We start from the raw sequence: 24292 nt of genomic DNA, 5'->3' as shown, positions 1-24292 counted from the left end.
GTGTAAGACACTGTGGACGCAAAGTGTCCACATTAAGAAATTTATGAAATTATCATCACAAAGATCAATTTTAGTGTTTTAAGTGTGAATCACATATCTAGATACATACATGTCATCCACCGTGTGAACGCACTATGGACACCCACACTGTAAAGGTGGCCACAGTGAGAAATTTCTTAAATTATTTTCCCATTTTTAAATTTAAGCATTTTAGATGTGAATCTTATCTTCACATAGTCCATCATGGGCGATCCCATGTAATATGTACGTCCAATCCCCTATATGGGACAATCATGAAATTTTTGTCTGATTTCTTGTTCTTTTTATGGTCTGTAATATTCTCTAAGGACCAGGACTTGGTCAGTTTATGAAGTGATTTAAGACTTGAGAAGAATGGGGGTCGGATGTACAAAAAGGTTGATTATTTTATGGAATTGCCCTCATGTCAACATACTGTAGAGGTGTCCACAGTGTGGAATTATACCACATTGCTACATTTGACCATTTTAAGTGTAACATCTCAAGCACATAGTCCACTTTGTGAACACCTTCCCATTTTAACAGCATGAGTTACGTTCTCACATAGTTGACTATCAAAATGAACACACTGAGACATTCAAACATTAGAGATGTCCACAGAGTTGGAAACGTCTGAGTGGTGTGCTTGTTTTGGTCAATAACACAAATAAACAATTCAACATTCTCTACTGAAATGAACACTAAACATTAAGAATATCATGTTACTTTTTTAAACAGACATCAATTTGGAATATGAAAATAAACAAATTCTATTGATAATCATTTATATTAGTTTGTGCAGCATACATTTCAATAACCAATAAAACCAAGTTAGATTTCAAATGTGATGCTCTTTTACTTCAGACAGTTGATAATCATCAATATGTTTAATATATATCTTATATAATAAACAGTTACTTACAATTCCTTAAGATTATTCAAGGGACTCAGTAAAGATGACGTTATCTCAAGAATCTGATTGTTTTGAAGGTGGCTGCAAAAGAAAAAAAAGGCACAAAAATGAAAATCAATACAACATTAAATTCACAAATGATTTTTATCTAATGCAGTATTAGTGAAAAATAAAGTAATGAACAAAGAAATAAATCTGCTGATCTATAATATTATAAATAAATGTACATGCAGAAGAATCTATTGCATGGAATTTAGGGGTAATTAAGAAGTGTGCAGATAAGTCACTTGGTAAAGTTTTAATAGTTCATCTCCATAATTACAATAAAAATGTATTTTTGTGTAAAATGGTAGAATAATTACATATCATTCTCAACTCTCAACATGAATCTGATACCACATCCACCATCGCAGGTATGATAGCTCAGTCTGTAGAGTGGGGGTCTCTAAATCCCGTGACCTGGGTTTGATTCTCACTTGGGCACTACAATGCCCTTTGTTAAAATATTAATCTTCATTAGGTCCCTCTGAGAGAAGCTCAAGCCTTTGGTCGTCTGGTTGCTTGCTTACAAGCATTCATGCATTATTAACAAATAGGTAAAAATCAATACCATTCCATTGGCCAAACATGTTTTTAAAAAAAATTATAATGCATGGAATACTCAATTGAAAAACTGAAAGATACAATATGCAGACATAACGTACGTTATTCAAAATAATTTTGTCAACAAGTATCATTTCATGTCAAAATATCAACAGATGAATAGTCCTACTATTTATAATGATAATGATTATAACGAAAGTAATATTAATAACAATGATAATGATAATAATAATGATCATAACAATAATAATGATAATAATAATAATAATGATAATAATAATGATAATAATAATAATGATCATAATAATAATAATGTTAATAATAATGATAATAATAATAACAATGATAATAATAACAATGATAATAATAATAACAATGATAATAATAATAATGATAATAATAATAATAACAATGATAATAATAATAATAATGATAATAATAATAACAATGATAATAATAATAAAAGGATACTCACATATATTGCGTACTTGTAAGTGATGTAAATGCACTGGCTGGTATGGTACTGATCAAATTATCAGATAAATCAAGCCAATTCATAGACTGTGTTGAGAGAGCAGCAGCTGGGAATTCAGTTAGCCTGTTGCTCGTAAGGTAGCTTTGATAATGAAAATTGAAAAGGAAAAGCATGTCATTTTACACAAATATATCATTAACCATAAGTGTAATTCGTATATTTTAACTCAGAAAATATGTTTATCATATTGAGAAGAGTGACAGGTCAAATAAAACTAATTATACTCAAACAACCACAAATTTTCCAAACATCTAGCGGTTAAATAAAGAGTAGAAATCAGCAATATATTTTGACATTTCATGTCATTCGAAATTAATGATGAAATTCATGACTGTCCATTTCAGAATAAAAAAACAATGCTTTTTTTTATAGAGCTAGTAATTGTGAACATCTTTAACTCATTGAGTGCTTCGTGCACACTACGTATCCTACTATAACATGCCACACTCGTGCTCGCACGCCTACTATTGATTGCTTTGTGCTTGCATTGTTTCCTACCCTCACCTGCTTCGTGCATGACTGCGCACATTCGGAATTACAATCATTGTTACGCCGTTTTGCATTGTATTGCGCATCGCATGCACGCCGTAATTAGCACTATTGTGTGCAGTGCGAACTCTGCTTTCTGACAGATCAACTTACTCACGCGGTTTACATTCGACTTTTTCAAGTATTTCTACATTTTCTACAAGATATGGCTCTGCCTCTGAGAGGGAAGAGACCTAGGTTTTTTGATCCATACAAAACACTCCACAAAATGGAACTACTTGATACAACTAATATTTTAGCGGTAAAGATAATAACCAATCCATAGAATGAGGACACCATTACGAGGGCTATGAAATTTCCTACAACTTTACTACACAATATTTTGTGGATAAACTAATCGTTAGAGAGTTACAAGCAATTGTAATCATGACTATTGAAAGGAGCGAATAGGACTCGTGATCCCAAAATCAATGTGGCACAGGGGGGTTTTGTGGCTGGCACAGGGGATTAGCATTGGATTAGCACTGTGGCGTTGGGATAGTAGTGTGCGTGGCTTGTTAAGACTTAATTATGCCATTTGTACCTGACAATTTAATTCCAAGTTTGGTTGTTGGCTGTTTATATTCCTTAATTGTTTCAATCTAATACAAACCAAAATAACATTCAAAATATACCCTAAATGTTTATGATGCTTGGATTAATTTTTTCATTGTATACACTTTTCATGTGACAGAAACCACCCCTCTTCACACTTGAAAGGGTAAAAAGGTGAACTTAATCACTTTTTTTGCAAACACAAAAAGTAAAGGGACAATAGAACAAACATTATAAATATAATCTAAAATGAGTCAAGTGGACTTACATCCTATTTACAGAGCCAATAACAAGGCAATACAACAGACTTAGAAATTTTAAATTCAGAAAAACAGACTTACATCCTGTTGGCAGAGACATCCTCAAAGACATTGGTAGGTAGCGATGCTATCAAATTATCATTCAGATATCTGATCAAAAGAGAAAATACACAAAAGTACACCGATAACGTATAAAGTATTGGATCAAAAATATTTTTGTAGGAATATGATCCCTGGTGCTGTTAGAGGGTTTCATATGCACCACAATCTACAAAGATCCCCAACATTATTTGCATGCAGCTGTCAATCACCAGGCACATGCAGACCTGTACACACACATACGCTGCACACTTCAACCACAAGGGGCGGATCCAGGACTTTTCAAAAGGGGAGAGGGCACATTTTCCCAGAGGAAAATTTGAAGAGCAAAAAAAAGTCCTCATTTATGTCTGAATGACATATTTACATCAAAAATATATGCTGAGACTTTCCAGGGGGGGGGGTCATTTGTGAAAAAAAAATTATTTACATTAAATATTGTGATTATGCCTTTCAAAGGAAAGGCAAATGCCAGATGTGACCCCTCCCCCTGGAACCGCGACTGACACACACATACACTGCACTACTTTTGGCTACATTGCCGCTGGCCCAAACGTAATTTCCTTCAGCAAGAAATTTATCCACATTGTGCTGCTCTCAACCCAGTTGAGATGAATGGGTACCCGGCAGGATTAATTCCTTGAACGCATGAGCACTGAAAGGCAGCTCGAGCTAAAGCCGGGGTAATAATAATAACATCGAGCCTCGGAATAGAATATTTATAGATAGATTGTGTTATACAAATGCCGGTTATTATTATTATTAGTTGCTGACAGAAGACTTGTTATAAAAATTATGCACTTGGTAATTTCACAAGTCTTCATGAAACAGGAAACCTTTCATACTCACATTTTATCAGCCGTACTGGATCCACCAAACATCTTTCCTTCTATCGTATCAATTACGTTATTCTCAAGAAACCTGAAATATAATGCAATATACGTGCTCTTCATATATATGCATGACCAGGGGGGCGTTTCATCAATATTTTTGTCCGACAAATTGTCAGATCTGACAACTATCCTGGATTCTGATTGGTTGAGAAGCACTGTTACTATAGTAACTGTCGGATAAAACAGGACTTGTCGGATAAAACGTCTGACAAGTCCTTTCATGAAACACTCCCCAGGGTCCGTCTTACAAACAGTGGTGAATTGATCAGATCATCCTCAAAAAACTATGAAAAGCCAGCAACATCTAAAATTCATATTTGTTCACAATATTTTCTGGAAATTGTGTATATTTATACATTTATTTTTATTTAACAAAAAAGAAAAGGAAAAAATTATAACATTGATGGATTTCCATATGATTGAGGTTGATTGAATAGATATCATTCTCATCTAGGTAGCAAAGTCTGTATTCTATGTCATATCTATTTCACATTAAGCTGCCCTGTAAGGCCAGTCATACAGTCATATGCTGCTCTCTTACACTTCGTGCTATCAAATGTATATACGTGTAATACTACTCCTACTCATTTTCCTTTATTGATACTTTGTTTTAAAGAGGTGATACAGAACGACATAGCAGCAACTATATATTTATTTATTTCCAGTTTTATTTCAACAAGGTAGCCTGTTTATTTGACAAACTGCTATCAATGAGGGCCCTCCATAATAAAAAAAAACAATGCAAATACATATTGAGAATGGCAGGCAAGAGATAACAATACATATATGAAGGTAAACATAATTGTTTGTACGATAAAAGCATATCAAGAAATGTGTACGTTGGCATTTCAGCTGATTTGGGGTAAGAAGAAAGTGAGAGAACGAGAAAGAGAGAATAATGAGATTGAAAAGACAGGGAAAGGTGCAGAGAAGAAACAAGGGAAGGAAGGAGAGAATGGTAAGAGTGAGAAGAAAAGGGGTGGCTCGGCATTGGAAGATCGAAAGAGGGGGACTACAAGTTAACAATTTAAAAAGAAATTAAAGGGGAATGAAACCTTTGGAACAAGTTAGCTTGTGTCGAAACATAAAAATCAAAGAATAAGAACAAAGAAAGTTTGAGAAAAATCGGACAAATAATGAGAAAGTCATGAGCATTTGAATATTGCAATCTCTAATGCTATGGAGATCCTCCCATTGGCAACGCGACAAGGATGTGTGATGTCACTGATGAACAACTTTCCCTTTGATGGATTATGAAATACCCTGAAAATGTGTCTTTTTGCTTTTTCGTATGGTGATACAAACTCTTTATCCATGATGTATTCTTTAAAAATCTGTATTACATGCCCTCCTATAGAAAGAATACATGTTCTATTGATAGATGTAATAAAAGAGGCAATTTAAGTGAAATATACACTAAAGTAATATAATGGGGAGAGTTGTTCAAGAGTGACATCACACATGTTTGTCGCATTGCCAATGTGAGGATCTCCATAGCATTAGTGATTGCAATATTCAAAAGCTCATAACTTTCTCATTACTTGTCCGATTTTTCTCAAACTTTCGTTGATCTGTTTCTTTGATTTTTCTGTTTTCACACAAGCTATCTTGGTCCAAAGGTTTCATTCTCCTTTAAACAAGTAAGTAATCTACACCTGTAGAAGACATATACTTACAAGTCATATGAGCCAGTAACATCATAAAATGCCTCATTACCAATAAAACTTATCTGGTTGTTATTTAAGTAACTGCAATGAATAATATACAAAAAAAGAAACGTCAGTATGTGAATGGCGACTTCATTATATATATCATACATGTACGTTAAACAGTTGGATGTCAAATAGTCAATTTCAATTACTTAAAGTCTTAAAACAAATCAGTCAAATTGACCCCACCAGTAGTCAGCTGGGTGCAACTGATGATGTCTAGTCACATTTCTGGCATGAATTCTAGTCAGAAATATCTCTGTTCTAGTAAAATTCAACTAAAAAAATAGTCAAATATGACTAGAATAACAACTGCACCCATTTTAGACCAATTTGATTTTTAGAGTGTACTAGCAGTTTCCTTCCTCTTCCCCCTCCCTCTCTCTTACCCACATACTCTCTTTCTCTTTCACCTTTTCTCTCTCTATCTCTTCCTATTCCATATGCCCGACTGGTGTCCTCTTCTTGCACTTAATCTAGCCGGAGTGATATTCCTTTAACCCTATTCTGACAAATTATATGAATTAAAATATGAAAACTGAAAATAAAAATAAAAATTTGAATTTGAATCTAAATCAGAAATCAGAAACAAATTTATTTTGCTCAATTGACATTGCATATATGTACAATGAAATACAAAAAAATATCTCTGTGTTTTGTGAAAAATAAGCATCACTTTCAAATGTCATAACTGTCTTATATTTTTACTTCATTTTGATGGAATTTTTAGATAATAGTGTTTTAATGATGAGTCTCTGTTCATTCAAATCATCTAGTTGTTGGGGTGGGACTGAACTTTCATAAAAGGATTTTAATCATTAGCTTGTGATAATTAGAGTGATTGACACCTCAAAACAAATTACCAATCCCACACCAATTCTACATAACAGCTTTGTGTAAAATGGTCCAGTAAAAATAATCAAACTTACAAATTATCTGAAACACTCAAGCCAGAAAATACATGCATTGGTAGGGAGGTTAACTGCATGTCACCTAGATACCTGCAGTGAAAAGTGATAAGTATCAGAAAGTTAAATTATACTTCACTGAGGTTTAAATATGCAGTACAAAATAACAAGGTCAAAATATGCAGTGTGATATACTGATACAGCAGAATGAATTGAGGGTAACAGTGATATACACAAGGCATGTAATATTCATAAAATTAATGGTATATTTTCTTTAAAGATTGTTTCACAGCATGTGCTAATTGATAAAAGTCACAGATAAAAGTGAATATATGTATATAGCAAACCAATATGAAAAAAATAAAATTACAAGACTGATGGTGTAACTTGCCCTTGATGATGGTGATATTGTTTCTTTATAAATAGAGAAGTAGCAAATAACATACAGTACAATTTTCAACAGATTCAACACTTTACAAAGTAAATAACATAGTATGGAAATTGGCAATTGTATCAGGGGCCCATTGCATAAAACTTTTTACCTGAGAAAACTCAGGTTGTTTTACCAGAGTTTTTGCCCTGTGTTAAAGTAAATGGTAGAAATAAGACTTACCTTAGTTTTCAGTTTTTACCAGAGTTTTCTCAGGTAAAAAGTTTTATGCAACAGGCCCCAGATCTACTGTTTAAAGGACAAATTCAGGTTTTGCATGGTATAAGTACTTAACACAAAGAAATTTAATATCATAAATGAAACATGATGTTATCTGATTGTATGTGAGAGAGAGAGAGAGAGAGAGGAGGGAGGGAGAGGGGAAGGAGAGACAGAGACAGATGTAGGGATACGTAGACTATGTTTCAACAATAATATAGACATGATTACAGAAGAGTGTATCGTAATTTCAAGAGTGTGTGGATTTAAAGAGAAAAATCAACATTATTGCATTTATTATACATGTACATATTATTCAAAATTGCCTTAATATTTACAGAGTAACCTATTGTGGCCATTCCCATACTTGTTCTTTCCTTCTATAAAATACTACGAATGATGTAAGAACTGCTCATTTGGAGAGCTTCAAACACTACATTAGAACAATGAGTGTTTCATATCTGTCTATCTTTCCCTGATGGGCAGTGTCAATAATAATTATAATGTTTACCCAGTGTGGGCCAGTTAGTTCCGAAAACTGTTCTCCCAGCGGGGCCTGCTATTATTATTACCCAGCTACGCTAGGCTACCTATTCGGTGCACACAGCTTTTTGAGGAATTACTTCCTGCCAGTACCCATTTACCTCACCTGGGTTGAGTGCAGCACACTGTGGATGAATTCCTTGCTGAAGGAAATTATGACATGGCTGGGATTTGAACCCACAACCCTCTGCTTCAAAGTCTGGAGACTAATCTACTGGGCCACGACGCTCCACTGTTCAATGTTTGTTTCCCAAGGTACAATAAGCGTTACAATCATGATGTTCTTTGAACATGTATGCCCCCAAACTATAACGAGATCTGATGATCCGATCAACATAAACATTATGGATATCCAAAAAAGTCAAAAAATTGTCTCCAGGAAATTTGCACAATGCCATTTGCAAGAAAAGAAAGGCACACTGAATTTTGAAGCATGATGAATGGATGACTTTACATCAAATCTAGAAAATACTTTGAACAAACATACATTTTAGATGTTGACATTGCTGGCTTTCCATAGCTTTGGTTGATCGGATCAATCGTAACTCTTTGTAAGACGGGGCCCTGGACATTGCTTTGTAACCAGGATATTCGGTGGGAGGGGTTGTTCCTCCTTATATGAAACACATAAATTGCACCTTCAAGTCCATGTTCATACTTACAAATTTCTAGCCGAGGTATCCAGGAATGACTCTGTCTGAAGGTGTTTCAAGGGATTCCCACCTATGTTAAAAGTGCTTCAGTGTGAACAGAGCACAAGGTTAAAAGTGTGTTAACATCCTTAACTCTTAAAGGCAGTCACAGTAACTCTGTCCAGAGGGATGTTTCACAGAGATCAAAGTGTGATTTTCACCTCAGTCACATTTGCTCTCCAGCGGCCGTACTGTGAGTCGAAAGCAGCAGCTTTACTCTTATTTATTCAAACCACCTATATAGGGAAGTGTGACTGCAACATTAGAGTTGCACTTAAATTCCCACTTGCGTCATGTGGTGTAACAACGATCACCGCATTGGTAAAATCATTTTGAGACAACTTGCACTACCATGTATTAATCAATAATATGGCTTTTACAAATCATGTCAACTTTTAAGCATGACTCTAAGTGATACTTACTCTTTGTAAAACATCCCCCAGGGGTCAAAACCACTGTTCCTTAAATAGCTGCTGAATCCCCCCCTCTGCAAAAATGTATGTGTACTGCCATGGCAATGTCCTGAAAAGAGTACCACCAAACCTTAACAAAGTCATCAAGCAAGCATGGTCAGCCTCTCTGTTCCATATGGAGCTGTGCAAAATTATCAATGCGGTCTGATTGCTCTGTACTCTAGGGCAACCCTTAAGTTGTCTGGTTGTCTGGGACATTATCTACAAAACTGTATAGTAATTCATAATATGCAAATTGCTATTAAGTGATTATGCTAATTCATGCACAATTACTATCATGCCAAATCATACTTTTCCTTCTACTCCCTAAATAAAACTCCAAATGTTCTAAATTTTTGTATAGAAACTCTTTGTGGTGTTCTTAGCAAGTGTACAATGAAACAATATCAGATCAATTTCTTATGTATTATATATTTTTTTGCAATTTCTTTTTTTTTTCGTTGTTTTTTTGGACCTTTTGTTTTTCATTGTTTTTTCATGAAATTTGTTGGGGTCTCTTCTGAGATCATAAACGGCATAAAATAAATACATTTAGACCAGCAAAACTAAGAATAATCATACATTCATGATTTTTGGTTGAAAACACAATTTGCATTGACTTTCTACATGAAATTACGCTTATGAGCAATTTTTGGTCTGACATGCACTTATTGTACATAATGTTGCACAATTTCGAAAACGCATACCCGGGTGATGCAAAACTGGCACAAGACTTGAAAGTAATAAGTCCTTGAGCAGCGCCCCCCCCTGCCTGGATAGGGTTAACTACCCCTTCATCTAAAAAGTTCAGGTGGGTAATTCATAAAGACTGGAATATCTTCATAGGCAGTTTGGTGCTAATTGAACTACATAGGGATATAACGTTTAGCACAAGAAAGGATCACTAATCATCATTTGTAACTCACGAACAGCTTTATTCAACATCCACCACATATTGTTGATTGATAATCCACTACGAAAGATACTCTTTCTCTTCTTCTCACAAGTAGCACTTAAATAAGCACCCCCATATCATTCAATATATATGTACTGTTCACCAAGATTATCATAAAATAACTAAAAACATAACCTTCCTCCCCCTAAATAAAACAGAAGGCAAAATAAAAAATATAAGCAATAAAACAAAGTCAAATCATGGTAATGTATGATTTGAACATATCTCAGGCAAGCTATTTGATATAATTTTTTGATGGGAAGATTTCTTTCTTTTGATCACAAAAAGTGACTTGTTATATCATCTATAGTTAGAGAGAATTTCTTACAAAATCCTTCATTTTCGTTTCATAACAAAAATTTTTTGCGTGGAGTACAGAATGCCGTATCTTTCTTTCAGTAAATATCAAATCCAATTTCATTGGGGGTGTTGCAAGAAAATATTTGTAATCAAGTATTTGCCAAATAGAGTCCAGGATCGGTTGCAAATTTACAATAGATGGATCAATTTTAACTAAAGGAAATCAATTCATATTTGTTGATACGAGAGGCAGACCAGCAATCAACTGTAAATTTGCAATGATTCATAAGACTTATGAGTGATAAAGGGACCAAAATTTGATTTGCGATCGATTGCAAGTTTTCTTGTAACACTCCCTTAGTCATTTCTGCCGTACTTTGGCAAAAGGAAGCACTTACCAAAGTATCATCTGTTGTAAATGAACAATGTGTGTTCATATTTTACAAATTTTCTTCAAAATCAAAACGATCATTTCTTTCCAAAAATTTGCCTGAACGTGCAACATACAAAGGGTGTTTCAGAAACAACAATTACTCAAATTTAAGTGATGTGTCACTTGCTTCCTTTTGCCAAAGCTGGGCAGATTTGATCTAACGCCTTTCAATTTGGGTTACAAATCGCTGCATACTCACGAACTACTGACTCCTTCAAATGCTTGGGTTTCTATGGTGTTGATATCGTTGTCATTCAGATAGCTGAAATGAGATTTCATCATCTATGGTCATTAGGTGGTATTTTGATTGTTTTGTAATTCTATCATGCGATAATAATAGACCACACGACTGTATGTGATGAAATTAAGTGTTTCCGGACACTTTATATTTCACTTTTTTTGAAGCACTAAATAACCATTTTCTGATGCGATTTTTTCTGGGCTTCATTTTTTGTAATATATCACAGACACAGGTGGCAAGTGAGACCTTGCAGCTCAGATTTTTTACAGTCAAATCAATGATAGCCAATGTTAATAAAGATTGATTATTACCGCAGATCTTCATCAAATTTGGGGGGACATAATTCGAGTCAAAACGAGCATCATGAAAACCTTACTCTGTAAAATAATGAAATCTCTACTGAAAAGTGAAGACAAAAGTAAGCACAGAGAATGTGCATCTTTATTACCAGGTAAGAGGCCTGTCATCCGACAGCTTTTAAGCCCTAAAGACCCCCCCCCATAAAACTTTGCACATCGATCGCGCGAGTGCCGTGAAAAACTTACTCACGGGTAGTGTGCAATGAAAACTACAAGGTTGTAGGGTTAATCTTTCCAAAATGTTAGGATTTTTTCTATTAATGAATTATTATGTTTCATTATGCATAAATCAAAAACTCGTTTTAATTAACTAAATACAGCAACCAAATACCTAATTTCTTAATCAATAGACTGTTTGCAGGCTTCTGATTGAATGTGCTTTACAGAAAAATTGGTATCACCATTTTTTTCTTGTTATATTGTTTTGTTAGTTCTTATGTACACTATTCTGTTGTGTGTTTTTTAATCTTCGCTGATTTCTGATTATAAACAAGATAAAATTAATTTTTGCTAAAACCACAATTAGCGTGGATTTGTACATAAACTCACGTTTTTGAGCAATTTTTGAGTCTGACAAGCACTTACATAATGTGCATTGTATGTGTGTAATATCCTTGAATCTGTACAACAATTATAATCACTGGCTTTCCCTATTTCAGTTATTTTGCTGTACTTACAAGTTTGTTGAAACAAAATTCCAGAATGCCCTTGTCTTCACTGAGGTGATCCGATTATTGTTGAAAAAGCTACAAGTACGAAACAAGAATCAAAGATATATCTAAATTATTTCCTTTAGTAATTCAATCACTAGTATTGGAATTAAGCAATATTCATGCAATGAACAAATTGATAATCATATACAGTGTGTATAAAAAAAACCTGGACAGATCTGACAAATCTATAAAAAAAAAATTGTTTCAAATTATGATGTGTATATTCTGGTGTTGATAGGTGCTCTGAAGTCTCATTATCTTTGCCATAATTTTTGAATTATATGGTCAAAGTTCATTTTCAAATCTTTGCTTGAATTATTCTGTTGTTGTTCCTTTTTTATATGCTCTCTTTTAGCTTTCAAGATTCCTTCTTTAAGCAAAAACATTGAGTGCTACGGAGGTTATGGTGCCTTTGAACAGTGGCATATTGATGGGCAGGGGCTCGGAGTGTCCCCCCCCCCAAAAAAAAAAAGGAAAGATAGAAAGTGAAATATGATTTATTTTCTGAATATTATGTCAAAATCTATCACAAAATTGGATATTTTAATAAGTGGAAATTTTTGCTTGCTCGCAACTTTTTCAATAGATTTTATCTGATCTGCCATATCGAGCTCCTTCAATATCGACTCAATACACCATTTCCGTTGAAAGACATAAATCCTTTCCTGTTTGTCCTGTCAATCACTTAATCAAACTCAGTCAAGGAATCAATAACCCCTTGCAAATATGATTCATACTTTTTAAAGGTACCATAACGTAATTTTTTTTCATTTAACAAAATACGATTTGAATAATTACTATTTCTCCCAAGTGATAATGCAAATCTTCGTGCTTGAGTTGACAAAAAGTCTTCTTTTTCTTTATGAAGGAAAATTAAAGAAGTTTTAATGAAAAAAACAAAATAATTCAAGTAAATGAATAAATTTGTAAATGAAATTTGACAGCATAATTAAAAAAATCATGACAAAGATAATGAAAAGGTTAAAAGGAAATCTGCTGATTAGCAAGAAGTCTGATCATCAATTTTCTAATTTCTGCCATTCTGGCGCAAGCCTCTTTTTTAATCCACGACAAAAGTGTCCCATGTTTGCTCAAGCATGAACAAAATTTATTTATTTAAATAGCATTTCAAAGATAAGATTTCAGAGCATCTATTAACATAAAAATATAGATATCATAATTTGAAACAAATTCTTTATAGACTTTTCAAAACTGTCTCTTTTTTATACGCACTGTATATGTATTTACAAAGCAATATATGATTTTGATAAGAAACTCACGCATTAGACATCGTCTTATTCACAAAGTCGTCACCCATCGGGATGTCAGTGAGCTCGTTATTTTGGAGGGAGAGGGTACCAGTGCCTGTGACATGGGCGAATGTTCCATCTTCTATGTAAGCAATCTCATTATTACTGAGAGATATCTTAGAGGTTAGCGGGTTGTCCTCAAAATGAGTGATCAGGATACGACCAATTTTATTACTGCTAAGATCCCTGGGAAATAAAAAGTGTGAGAGTTGAGATAAAAGTGAGTATAGGAAGCAAATTCTGACTGTACACAAGAAGATATGGGACCATATTTCCCAATAGTTTGTCATATTTTCTTTGCAAAGCTATGAGAGGAAAAGGAGAGAGCATCGAATAGAAATATAATGCATACATACATATACACACTCATCTTGAGTTTATATGCACTCACATACATAGGCCTACATATTCAAATAGATGTATATCACTATTACATATATATTACAACTGAATAAATCATATATTATATTGCATAAAATTATTTTATTGAATATACGTGTAAAATCAAGACATTACTCAAAGTTTGTTGATGGCTCGATCATGACCTCTACATATAATTTCCATGATATATGATGCTACTTTTTAACACGGACATAACATATTCTATGGATTATCACATATTCATAGGTAACTGGCAGTATAATTAGACTGGTACAACCATTGAAGGCTGTATCCGGTATCTTATCAATGTTGTTACTTGACTGAGATAGGGTAACAATCTACTTACAAACTAGTTAGACTGGTACATCCATCAAAGGCTGTATCTGGTATCTTATCAATGTTGTTACTTGACTGAGATAGGGTAACAATCTACTTACAAACTAGTTAGACTGGTGCACCCATCAAAGGCTGTATCTGGTATCTTATCAATGTTGTTGCCGGAAAGAGATAGGGTAGCAAGCTGTGAATGGTTGGTGAACATATTCTCATGAAGAAAATGAAACTGGTTACTATTCAGATCTCTATGGAAAGATAATAATACAAGACATTCAATCACCAAATTCACCATATTATAATTCATAGGTAAAATATTTTTTCTAATATCAATTGATCTGTTCTTACTAATCAAATTGGCAACAATTACATACATGAATATTTTCCCCAGTTACATAGTTTGATGGGGATAGGGTGCCCCCACTTCTGATCTCGGCTGACGTTTGCGCGATCGCGGCAAAACTGGGCATGCACATTCTTTACCACATAAACTACAAGCTAGTATAACAAAAAAATTCTAAAAATAATTGTTTTTATTTACTAGAAATAAACTATGCAAATTTATTCATGAAAAACATTATTTGCATATCTCAATTTCACTTCATTTTTTTTTTTGCAGATGTCTTCTTTGTAATTTAATGTAAAGGTCTCGACAAAGAAAGCTAACTTTGTCTTTAATCATTTCTTTATCTTTTCAGAATTCCTTATGTATTTCCATGTTTGTCCATCTTTTGTTTTTCATTGTTTTTTATAATGGAAAATATAACAGAACATTTAACAACTAAATTAAACCCTAAATTAGTAGACCAATTAGAACGAAAAATATCTTCCTTTTATGAATTTCATCTCCCATAAACTTTGAACACAAAGTGAGAGATTTTTGGCATTGTCTCGTAAAAACTCACGTAACGTTGCGCTGCTATACCCACATGTCGCTAATTTGGTCATTAAAGTTGGGCAAGACTTTCTTAAAAAGTCCTTCAATTTTACGGGGCTATCTTTTTGCGGTTCAGAAATATCGCACAAAGCGTCAAGGGGAGGCCATCATGCCCCCAGACCTTTGAGGGTTAATTTAAACCTGAGTTCAGAATACTGGCCCTTGAGTTACATCAGACATGGATCTACGACGATATGGTAACCTTAAATCCCATTCAAAAGCACTTTCCCATGAAATCATTGTTTTCTGCAAGCCTGCAACTACATTTTTAAAACTCATTTAGGGGGGGGGAAAGGCATACTTACAGATATTCTATATCATCAGGAAACGCTCCGTCCTCAATAGAGATTATATCATTTGAGCCGAGTTTTAAAGTGCGTAATGTTGTGAGGTTGGAGAAAGCTCCATCTAACAGGAATGTTATCTGATTGCTGGAGAGATACCTGATAGATGACACAAAATAATAAGGAAAAAATATCAATAATGAAACTCCATGTTTTATTGTTCAAAATAGAAATCTGAGAATAGACATTTTTGGAAAATTTGTTTTGCCCCAATGATTATGGACCCGTCAGCCACTGTGCTAGATCGACGAAGCTCTATCCCTTAACAGGGTAGCAGCAACTTATATCTTTTTACATCTTTTGGTCCAACACTGCCAAGGTTTGGACTCTTGACTCTCTACCAACTGAGCCAACACACGATTGCAATCTAGCTGGTTCCCAAGCTACGCAGCTGACCAACTTGCTTACCCATGTTGGAAAAAAGAAGCCATGCACGATGAGTTGCAAAGAAAATTGCATTATGTTGCAAGGAAAGCTCATTTCCGATGTCAATCCAATGACCTTCTGATTGAAGGAGAGTCACAGCCGAAAAAAAATGTGGCCGGCTGCTATATAGAGGTGGCCACCAACACAGGTCGAGGGCCCGTTTCATAAAGAACTTGCAACTGTTGTAACTTTGCCATTATGGCAACTACCATGGTAACAGGGCTCAACAGCCAATCAAAATCAAGATTACAATCTCAAAGTGAGTTCAGACAGAATTCAATAGAATTACCACAATGTGTTTGTATGTATAAATAAAACATGATATGTGCAAAATGACTCTGGTAGAAAATGTGTAATTGCTGAGAAATGAGCAAAAAAAGCACAGAATTCCATTAAATGTCAAGCATTTTTCCAAGCAATATTAATACACTGTCCCACAAATGATTTTCTGTGTTCATGATCATCAGAATTAATTATCGGTTTTTAGCAAAGATGTAGTGTTTTCACAAAGATAAGTTTGCATTAATGTACCAGATGTAGATCAATGATGATATTGTGACTATTAAAGATAAATGAAAGTAGTTGCCGTAAAACACTGATTTCATGAGAAAGTCTGAAAACCAAGGTTAAGTATTTCTATATCATCGTTGATCTAGATCTGGAACAGTTACATAAAGTGAACTTTGTCATGAGCTGGAGTTTAAAAAAAAATGACTTTTGTAAAAAGTCATTTTGAGATTGTTACCACAATTGGTATTTATCTTTAACCTTTATTAAAAAGACTTTGTCATGAATTAATTGTTTGCTGCAACTACTTTTTTTACCTTTATTATTATCATTACTGTTATTAATATCACTATTATCATCATTATTATACTCACAGAGTGGTTATAGACATCAGTCTTTCCTGGTATCGCAGACCCTCTGGGACATAGTTGAAGTTGTTCTGGTCAAGATTCCTGAAAAAATAAATGAATATAATTTTTTTTTTTTAAACTCCAGCTCATCATGCTCTCATCACAATAGGATGCCCCCATTAGTGCTGCTGCTATGCTGTGGAACAACCTTATGAAATGTTGTGTAATTATGGTACAGAGAACCCAGAAGTTTGCGAAATCTGTTAAAATGGAATGAATCAGCCTATCCCTACCCATGTCTTATTCATGTTAAGTCTTCTATTTGTAGAGAATAGATATAGAAAGTACATAAACATCCAATTTACATAAATTAAAGGGGAATAAAACCTTTGGAACAAGGAGGCTTGTGTCAAAACAGAAAAATCAAAGAATAAGAACAAAGAAAGTTTGAGAAAAATTGGACAAATAATGAGAAAGTTATGAGTATTTGAATGTCAATCATATGTGACATCACACATCTTTGTCGCATTGCCAATTTGAGGATCTCTATAGCATAAGTGATCGCAATATTCAAATGCTCGTAACTTTCTCATTATTTGTCCGATTTTTCTCAAACTTTCGTTGTCTGTTTCTTTGATTTTTCTGTTTTCACACAAGCTATCTTGTTCCAATGGTTTCATTCTCATTAAATATATCAAAATGTCACCACTATGAATTTCATCATGCGATTCATTGCAATCAGAATTTCAAATTAATTGTGATAACATTTGATATGGATATTCCGACTAATAAAATATTATGGATCAGAGTTCAAAAGAGTGGTAGGACTAATGAAATCGAAATTCAGTCCATTTAGAGCCTCAATGAATGAATAAAAACAAAGTCAATTCCAAATCGTAATGACGGCTGCAACTTGAAGCCAATTTGGATTTTACTCTGACCATAGGGCTTGCTGCAAAGTAAAAATCTGATTTTAGTTTTCCTCACAATATGCCAAACTTTTAATAACATAATTTTTACTTCTTGGAAATTTCATATTCAATGCAAAATAAGATTTCTTTAAAAAATTGTGTTGCGCCGGATCATATAGAGTGAGACGAGCTTAATAAGCCAGTTCATGGTTAGCTCATGATCCACTTTTCTCAAAAGACCTCTGTGATTTTTCATTAGGATAAACACTATCATTTTCAAATGAAGATGTTGCGTAAGCTTTTTCTAAGAACAAAAGGCATTGTATAGACCAGGTGACCAGAATAGTACATCAGGGATAAAGTTTGGAAATCTGTTTCATTGTCTGCCTTTGGCACATTTGACTATTGTTTAGGCTACTCTCAAATACCAGTGATCATGAAGGCTCTATTTAGTACTCTTCAGCTTGGATGTGATAAAATGAATATTTTGAAAGGAATACATGAATAATCAACAAATCACAAATGCCTATGTCAGTGAATTTGAAAGCCAACTTCATGGTTTATCTCAAATGACCTTTTTCTGCCCGTGCGCAGTTTACAATCGTGAACAGGCTTTTATACTCACAATTCATTTAGTACTGTTAGACAATCAAACGTGTGTGGATCCAATGTGGTCTCATCAATGTTGTTGCTTTGTAGTTCTAGCAGGTTTATATAAGGCATCTCACATAGGTCACCCTCGTTGAGTCCTGTGATTGCATTACTGCTAAGGTATCTGTCGATACACAGAAAAGGAAGAAAATCAATGTTGAAGCAATTTTACTTTGTGATTGCATTACTGATAAAGTATCTTTTAGAAACACATAACAGAAAATAACAAAGTAACTGCAATTTCACTTTGTGATTGCATTACTAATTAGTCAGCTGCAATAAATAGAATAAAAGTAAACGATCAGGCTATTGAAATGTCTACTTTTAGATATTTAATGTGATCGCATTACTGCTATATCTGTCAGAAACACATTTAAGGCAAAAAAATCGAGCAATTTCTACTTTAGATTACATAATGTGACTGTACTACTGCTAAGGTTTCTGCCATTAATAGACAAAAATTAAAAAAATATAAAGATACTCTTATTCCTTATAATAAAAGATGGGTCCATCCCAACAAGATTGGATTTGATAAATTAAAGAAAAAAATCCAAAAAGCGTACTGCTGAATTTCATCAAAATTTGATGTATAGTTCTATTTGTATAAGAAAATTGTAAAAATTAAAGTCACTCTACTACTCAGCATCCACAATGTGTGACATTTCCTGATGCTAAATGGACACCTTTACAATTTTCTTTTAAAAAATAAAACTATGCATTTAAAATCTGAGGTATTTAGCTACCTGACTTATGTGCAAAAAACATTGTATCACGTTTTGGTCAAATATTTGCAATTATCTGACTTTCACTATGAAATGTAAATATCCCAAAGCTACATGGACAACATTATTCACTGTTAAGCTCAATAATTTCATTAATAATGAGTCTGAATGGCCCAAATATTTCAGTAAAATGTATGGTCTTCATAGAAATACCCCTACAAACAATAAATATATAAATGTAATTAGTATTGATTTATACTTAGTGTCAAAATTTGTGCCCCATCTGCATGGAATGACCAGTGCGTTATCAGAGACATCACCGTCTACCAGTTCCATAGTATATCTAGTATAGACCAGGGCCCCGTCTTACAAAGAGTTGCGATTGATCCCATCAATCACAACTATGGACGGCCTGCAACATCAACATCTATTATGCGTGCTTGTTCAAAATATTTTTTATCCATGATGTGTATTCATGCACTAATTGTTTTCTTAAAAATTCACTGTGCTTCTCTTTGGTTGCAAAGGAAATTTTGCAATATCCTTAAGAAAAATTTATGACACTGATGGATTTCCATAGAGTTACGATCCATTGGATCAATCGTAACTCTTTTACGACGGGCCCCAAATGCTTATTATACATGTACTTACACTTCATTGACATTTGGTAGGGTAGTGAAAGGAACATGTGAATCTTTCATTCGCAGATAAATCTCATAGGTTCCACCGTCATATGCATCATCCGAATAGAAGGTGATGTTCGTAATCAGGTTATTATCAGCATGCCTGAAAATGAAAAAAAATCCACCCTGACTTGTTAATGGAATGGTCTGAAATCTGTATCATGGTATGCGTCATCCATGTTGAGGACATATATGAGGGCCACTTCATCATCCCGATGGGGCTCCCCACTTCTTAATTTGAAAAATATACAGTGAGAAAATAATCCATCACTATATTGTAAGCCACTTCTGGGACCAGTTTCATAAAATTTGTGATAATAAAAAAATTTGGAAAAGCAGTTAAAAGCAACTGAAATCCTTCAATCTGAGTGGCTGATAGTCTTTTTGTTATAGAAGCAAGTCTTTATGAAACGGTGCCCAGAATATGATTACGGGTCACTCCATTAGCACTGGGATATCACATTCTTCTTTCTTCTGCAAGAAATTCTCCCTGAACATATAAATGGAATGGTTCACAATATTTTAACATGAAATGCTCATAACAGAAAGGATTGCTCCATTTTCCCCTTGGGGTACTCTTTAGACAGGAATTTAGAAATGGCTAAAATTCTCATTAGATAAATCTAAGAACACATAGCACAAAATGTTTCACGTGTTCACACAGTGTGTAGTCGAACAAAATCAGGAAAATAAGAATTTCCTGTTCTCCTGCACTATTTCTGACTGAAAATGCTCAGAATAATTCACCTGAGAAAAGTTGCATCTTTAATATAATAACAAGTATGATTTTTACCTACAAAGTTTCTTATGAATGCAGATTTACAGCATATCTATTATACAAAATCAGGCATTTAACTCATTGAACAAACTGAGGTGTGTTTCATAAAAGTTGATATAACTAATATAATAAAAACAGTTTAAAGCTACTTAAATTTGTTATAGAAACAGTGCATTTTTTATTAAAATAAGTCTTTATAAAATAGGACCCAGAATGTGGTTACGGGTCACTCCATTAGCACTGGGAAACCGTCTTCTTCTTTTCTCCTGAAAGAAATTCACCCTGCATGAATGGAAAGGTCCACGACATGTATCATTAAAATGCTCATGATTAACAGAAAAGGAATGTTCTATTTTCCCTTAGGGGAAATTAAAATCCAAATATTCAAAATGAGCAGACATGGATTTCTTGGATTGGGGGAAATTCAGGGTGAATAGCCTAAGATCGTATATCACAAAACTTGTCCAGTGCTCACTGTGTGCACTGTGCAGTCGACCAAATTTTGAAGAAAAAAAAATAATATCCTGTTCCCCTACAATATTTCTGACAGAAAATAGGGATCAATGACTATACAGAAGGAAAAGTTGGGGGCTTTTTTTAACATACAACTATAGATGCCATCTACATGGTTTATTGCGGATGCAGATTTATGATAATTTATAAAACGTTATCAGGTATTGAAGCCATTTCACAGTTAAAGCTACTGAAATCATTCAATCTGACTGGTTGACAGTAAACTTGTTATAGAGGTTGTGCATTCGTTATTGTGGAAAATCGTTACGAAACAGAGAACAGTTCTTCCAAAGTTAATGAAAACCTAATACATTATTATATTGATTGATAATCAAGATGACAGCTTTCAGACATGCCAAGTCTCACACACGATGCATGAGACTCCCGCATCAGGAACTCTTGCTCATCCCCTCAAATATCTTTCCCAGGCAAGAATCACAGCCTATCCCATACAATTCCTATGGTCTCAAGTTGAATCACAGAAAATCTCATGCATAGCTGAGCCCCGTCTTACCAAGAGTTGCGATTGATCCAATCAACCGTAACAACGGAAAGCCAGCAAAGTCAGCATTAAAAATGCATGTTCATTTTTAAAAAAATTCTAGATATGAATGTATATCCATAAATTCATTGATTTCTTGACAATTTGGTGAGTTCTCCTTTTGTTTACAAAGGACATTTTGCAAACTTCCTGTAGAAAAAATTATAACACTGATGGATTTCCATAGAGTTACGATTGATTGGATCAATCATAACTCTTTGTAAGATGAGGCCAGCTGGACGTTGAACTTGGTATCTCTGAGCTTTATGATCCATTACTAGATGCATGGAAATTGCACATGATTCTTGAGCAGTACTCACAGATATAGAAGACTTTCATACGTCTCCCTCGAGAGGGCAGCATGCGGAAAGTTGGCGAGATGATTGTCACTGATGAACCTATGTCAAAACAATGAGGTCAGATATAAAGAGATACAATTAATATTTACAATTAGATTGTAACCTTTTTACACTGTTTGCCATGGACCTACAGATACATGCATGATTAATGATGCAATTCATTATACATTTTGTGCAACAGGGCCCAGTTTTGGTAACAATCTGAAAAAAAGTTCAAACACATTCCCAAAATGAACAGATTATTATCAAAATGAACAGAAGTACTTTATCGAAACAATCAGACTTATGTGGCATTGCAAGAAACTTGCGATCAATTGCAAGTCAATATTTGGTCCCAGAATCAGTCATATGTCTTACAATTAGTTACAAATTTGCAACGGATTGCTACTCTGCTTCTTGATTGAAACAAGCAATGTATTAACCTGATTTGCTACAGATAAAATTGATCAATCAATTGTAAAATTGCAACAGAATAATTGCCATTGATTGCAAATATTTTCTTGCAACGCCCCCTCAGAATAAAGAGATACACTTTATGTCTATAACTCAGATTCAGACAAACTAAATTAGATAAATCATTTTGAATACGTTACTTCATTTACTTTTTTATGGTAAATTACTTTATTGTTGTAATTTCATGAAGAGAAGATAAACTTTGAAGACAATACGTACAATGTGGTGAGATTGCCGTTGATCCCTTGAAATGCATCGTAAGAGATCGTAGCCATCTCATAGCCTGCCTTCTGAGAATGAAGACGTCTGAAGATAAAAATAAAAAAAGAGAGAGTTTTTTTCATACTAGAGAACTGGGTCCAAAAATACCTTTAAAACACAGAGATATTGGGAATTCTTGTTATGAATGAATGCATATGACATGGAAAAGTCAGACTCGTGTAGTTGTCACTGCCCATAGTAGACATTTCAAAAGCCTGCCATCTGAGAATGAAGACGTCTGAAGTTAAAACAAAAAAGATAGTTGTTTGATACAAGAGAACTGGGTTAAAAAATACATCAAAAACAGAGATATTGGGAATTCTTGTTATGTATAATGCATATGACAACGAAGAGTCAGACTCGTGTAGTTGTCAGTGCCCATAGTAAACATTTCAAAAGCCTGCCATCTGGTGGTTTAATATTTAATAAAATAAGCACCGAATTTGATTATTCATATATTCTTTTGAACTTTGTTCTTCATTCAATCCACAAAAACAACAGTACATCCACTAGCAGCTGGTATTTCAAACACTGTTACAACATGCTAATGCATTCAATGTAGAAATGCAATAAGTACTTTCATATTGTTCATTGGTGTGCTATTTTAGTCATCTGTTCTATTCAATTTCTCCATCCTGCTATGTAAAGCATGCTTAGAAAATATCTTGCTTTGTGATTTGCCTATCATATTGAAAGAAATGAAAGGTCATTTGACCAAAAAGTAACTACGAAATGGTGTATTGCATTAGGTATTGCAGGAACTTTTCTTATCAAATACTTTCCCCAAAATTATGAAATAATTTGGAATACTTACAGAGTTCTTAGGGAGGGCAGGTTGGTGAAAGAATTAGTACCAATAGAGGTCAGCTGATTGTTGTTCAGATCACTGAGTGAAAAACAAAAAATAGAAATATTACTTGCCATGGGCATGACTCTAATGCCTATATTCTGTACTCGGGTTAAGTTTAAACTTTGGATTAAAGTTGTGGTTTAACTATGGGGCAATTCCATGAAATATGTACGTCCGACCTCCTATATGTGGGACCTTCATGAAATTTTCTGTCTCTGATTTCTCATTCTTTCGACAGTCTGTAATGCTCTCAAATGACCATGACTTGGTCAATTTATGAAGTAAAGTAAAACTTGTCTGAGGGTCGAATGAACAAACAGGTTAGTCGTTTTATGGAATTGTCCTATGGATAGCCAATGGTGATATAAATCTTGAATAGTAGTGGTTCAATGTATCAGCTCATTTGACTCTCAAGTCAATCTTAACTGCCTTGGAAGGATAAATAAGATTGATGTCTTCACCACTAAAGAAATGGGGAAAGATCACAGTAAACACAAAGAGTCTCAATTTAAATAAAATTGTGACATTTTTAGCTTTCTAAAATTCTAGCACAGAGTCAAACCAGAGTTCAGAATATGGGCCTAAAAGACAGGGGCAGATCTGTGACGTTTTTCAGTTATCATT

The 24292-nt window shown here is 34.1% G+C and overlaps 1 protein-coding gene across 1 annotated transcript in view; it reads right to left on the bottom strand.

Moving 5' to 3' along the window:
- Positions 1-24292, bottom strand: part of LOC121417708 — a 106879-nt gene that overhangs the window by 60382 nt on the left and 22205 nt on the right. The window contains exons 12-29 of the mRNA XM_041611442.1: positions 23633-23704; positions 22777-22863; positions 22066-22143; positions 19882-20016; positions 18483-18632; positions 16971-17048; positions 15625-15762; positions 14487-14630; positions 13639-13854; positions 12323-12391; positions 11245-11307; positions 8876-8950; positions 7043-7114; positions 6081-6152; positions 4361-4432; positions 3494-3562; positions 2010-2150; positions 941-1012 (exon numbers count right to left, since the gene is read on the bottom strand). Of these exons, the coding sequence (XP_041467376.1) occupies positions 941-1012; positions 2010-2150; positions 3494-3562; positions 4361-4432; positions 6081-6152; positions 7043-7114; positions 8876-8950; positions 11245-11307; positions 12323-12391; positions 13639-13854; positions 14487-14630; positions 15625-15762; positions 16971-17048; positions 18483-18632; positions 19882-20016; positions 22066-22143; positions 22777-22863; positions 23633-23704 (1803 nt within the window). The remainder of the gene's footprint in view (positions 1-940; positions 1013-2009; positions 2151-3493; positions 3563-4360; positions 4433-6080; positions 6153-7042; positions 7115-8875; positions 8951-11244; positions 11308-12322; positions 12392-13638; positions 13855-14486; positions 14631-15624; positions 15763-16970; positions 17049-18482; positions 18633-19881; positions 20017-22065; positions 22144-22776; positions 22864-23632; positions 23705-24292) is intronic.

The sequence above is a fragment of the Lytechinus variegatus genome, chromosome 6, assembly GCF_018143015.1.
Source record: "Lytechinus variegatus isolate NC3 chromosome 6, Lvar_3.0, whole genome shotgun sequence".
In the NCBI taxonomy this organism is placed as follows: domain Eukaryota; kingdom Metazoa; phylum Echinodermata; class Echinoidea; order Temnopleuroida; family Toxopneustidae; genus Lytechinus; species Lytechinus variegatus.
The sequence above is the reverse complement of the archived record's forward strand: the minus strand, read 5'-3'. Positions and strand labels throughout refer to the sequence as shown.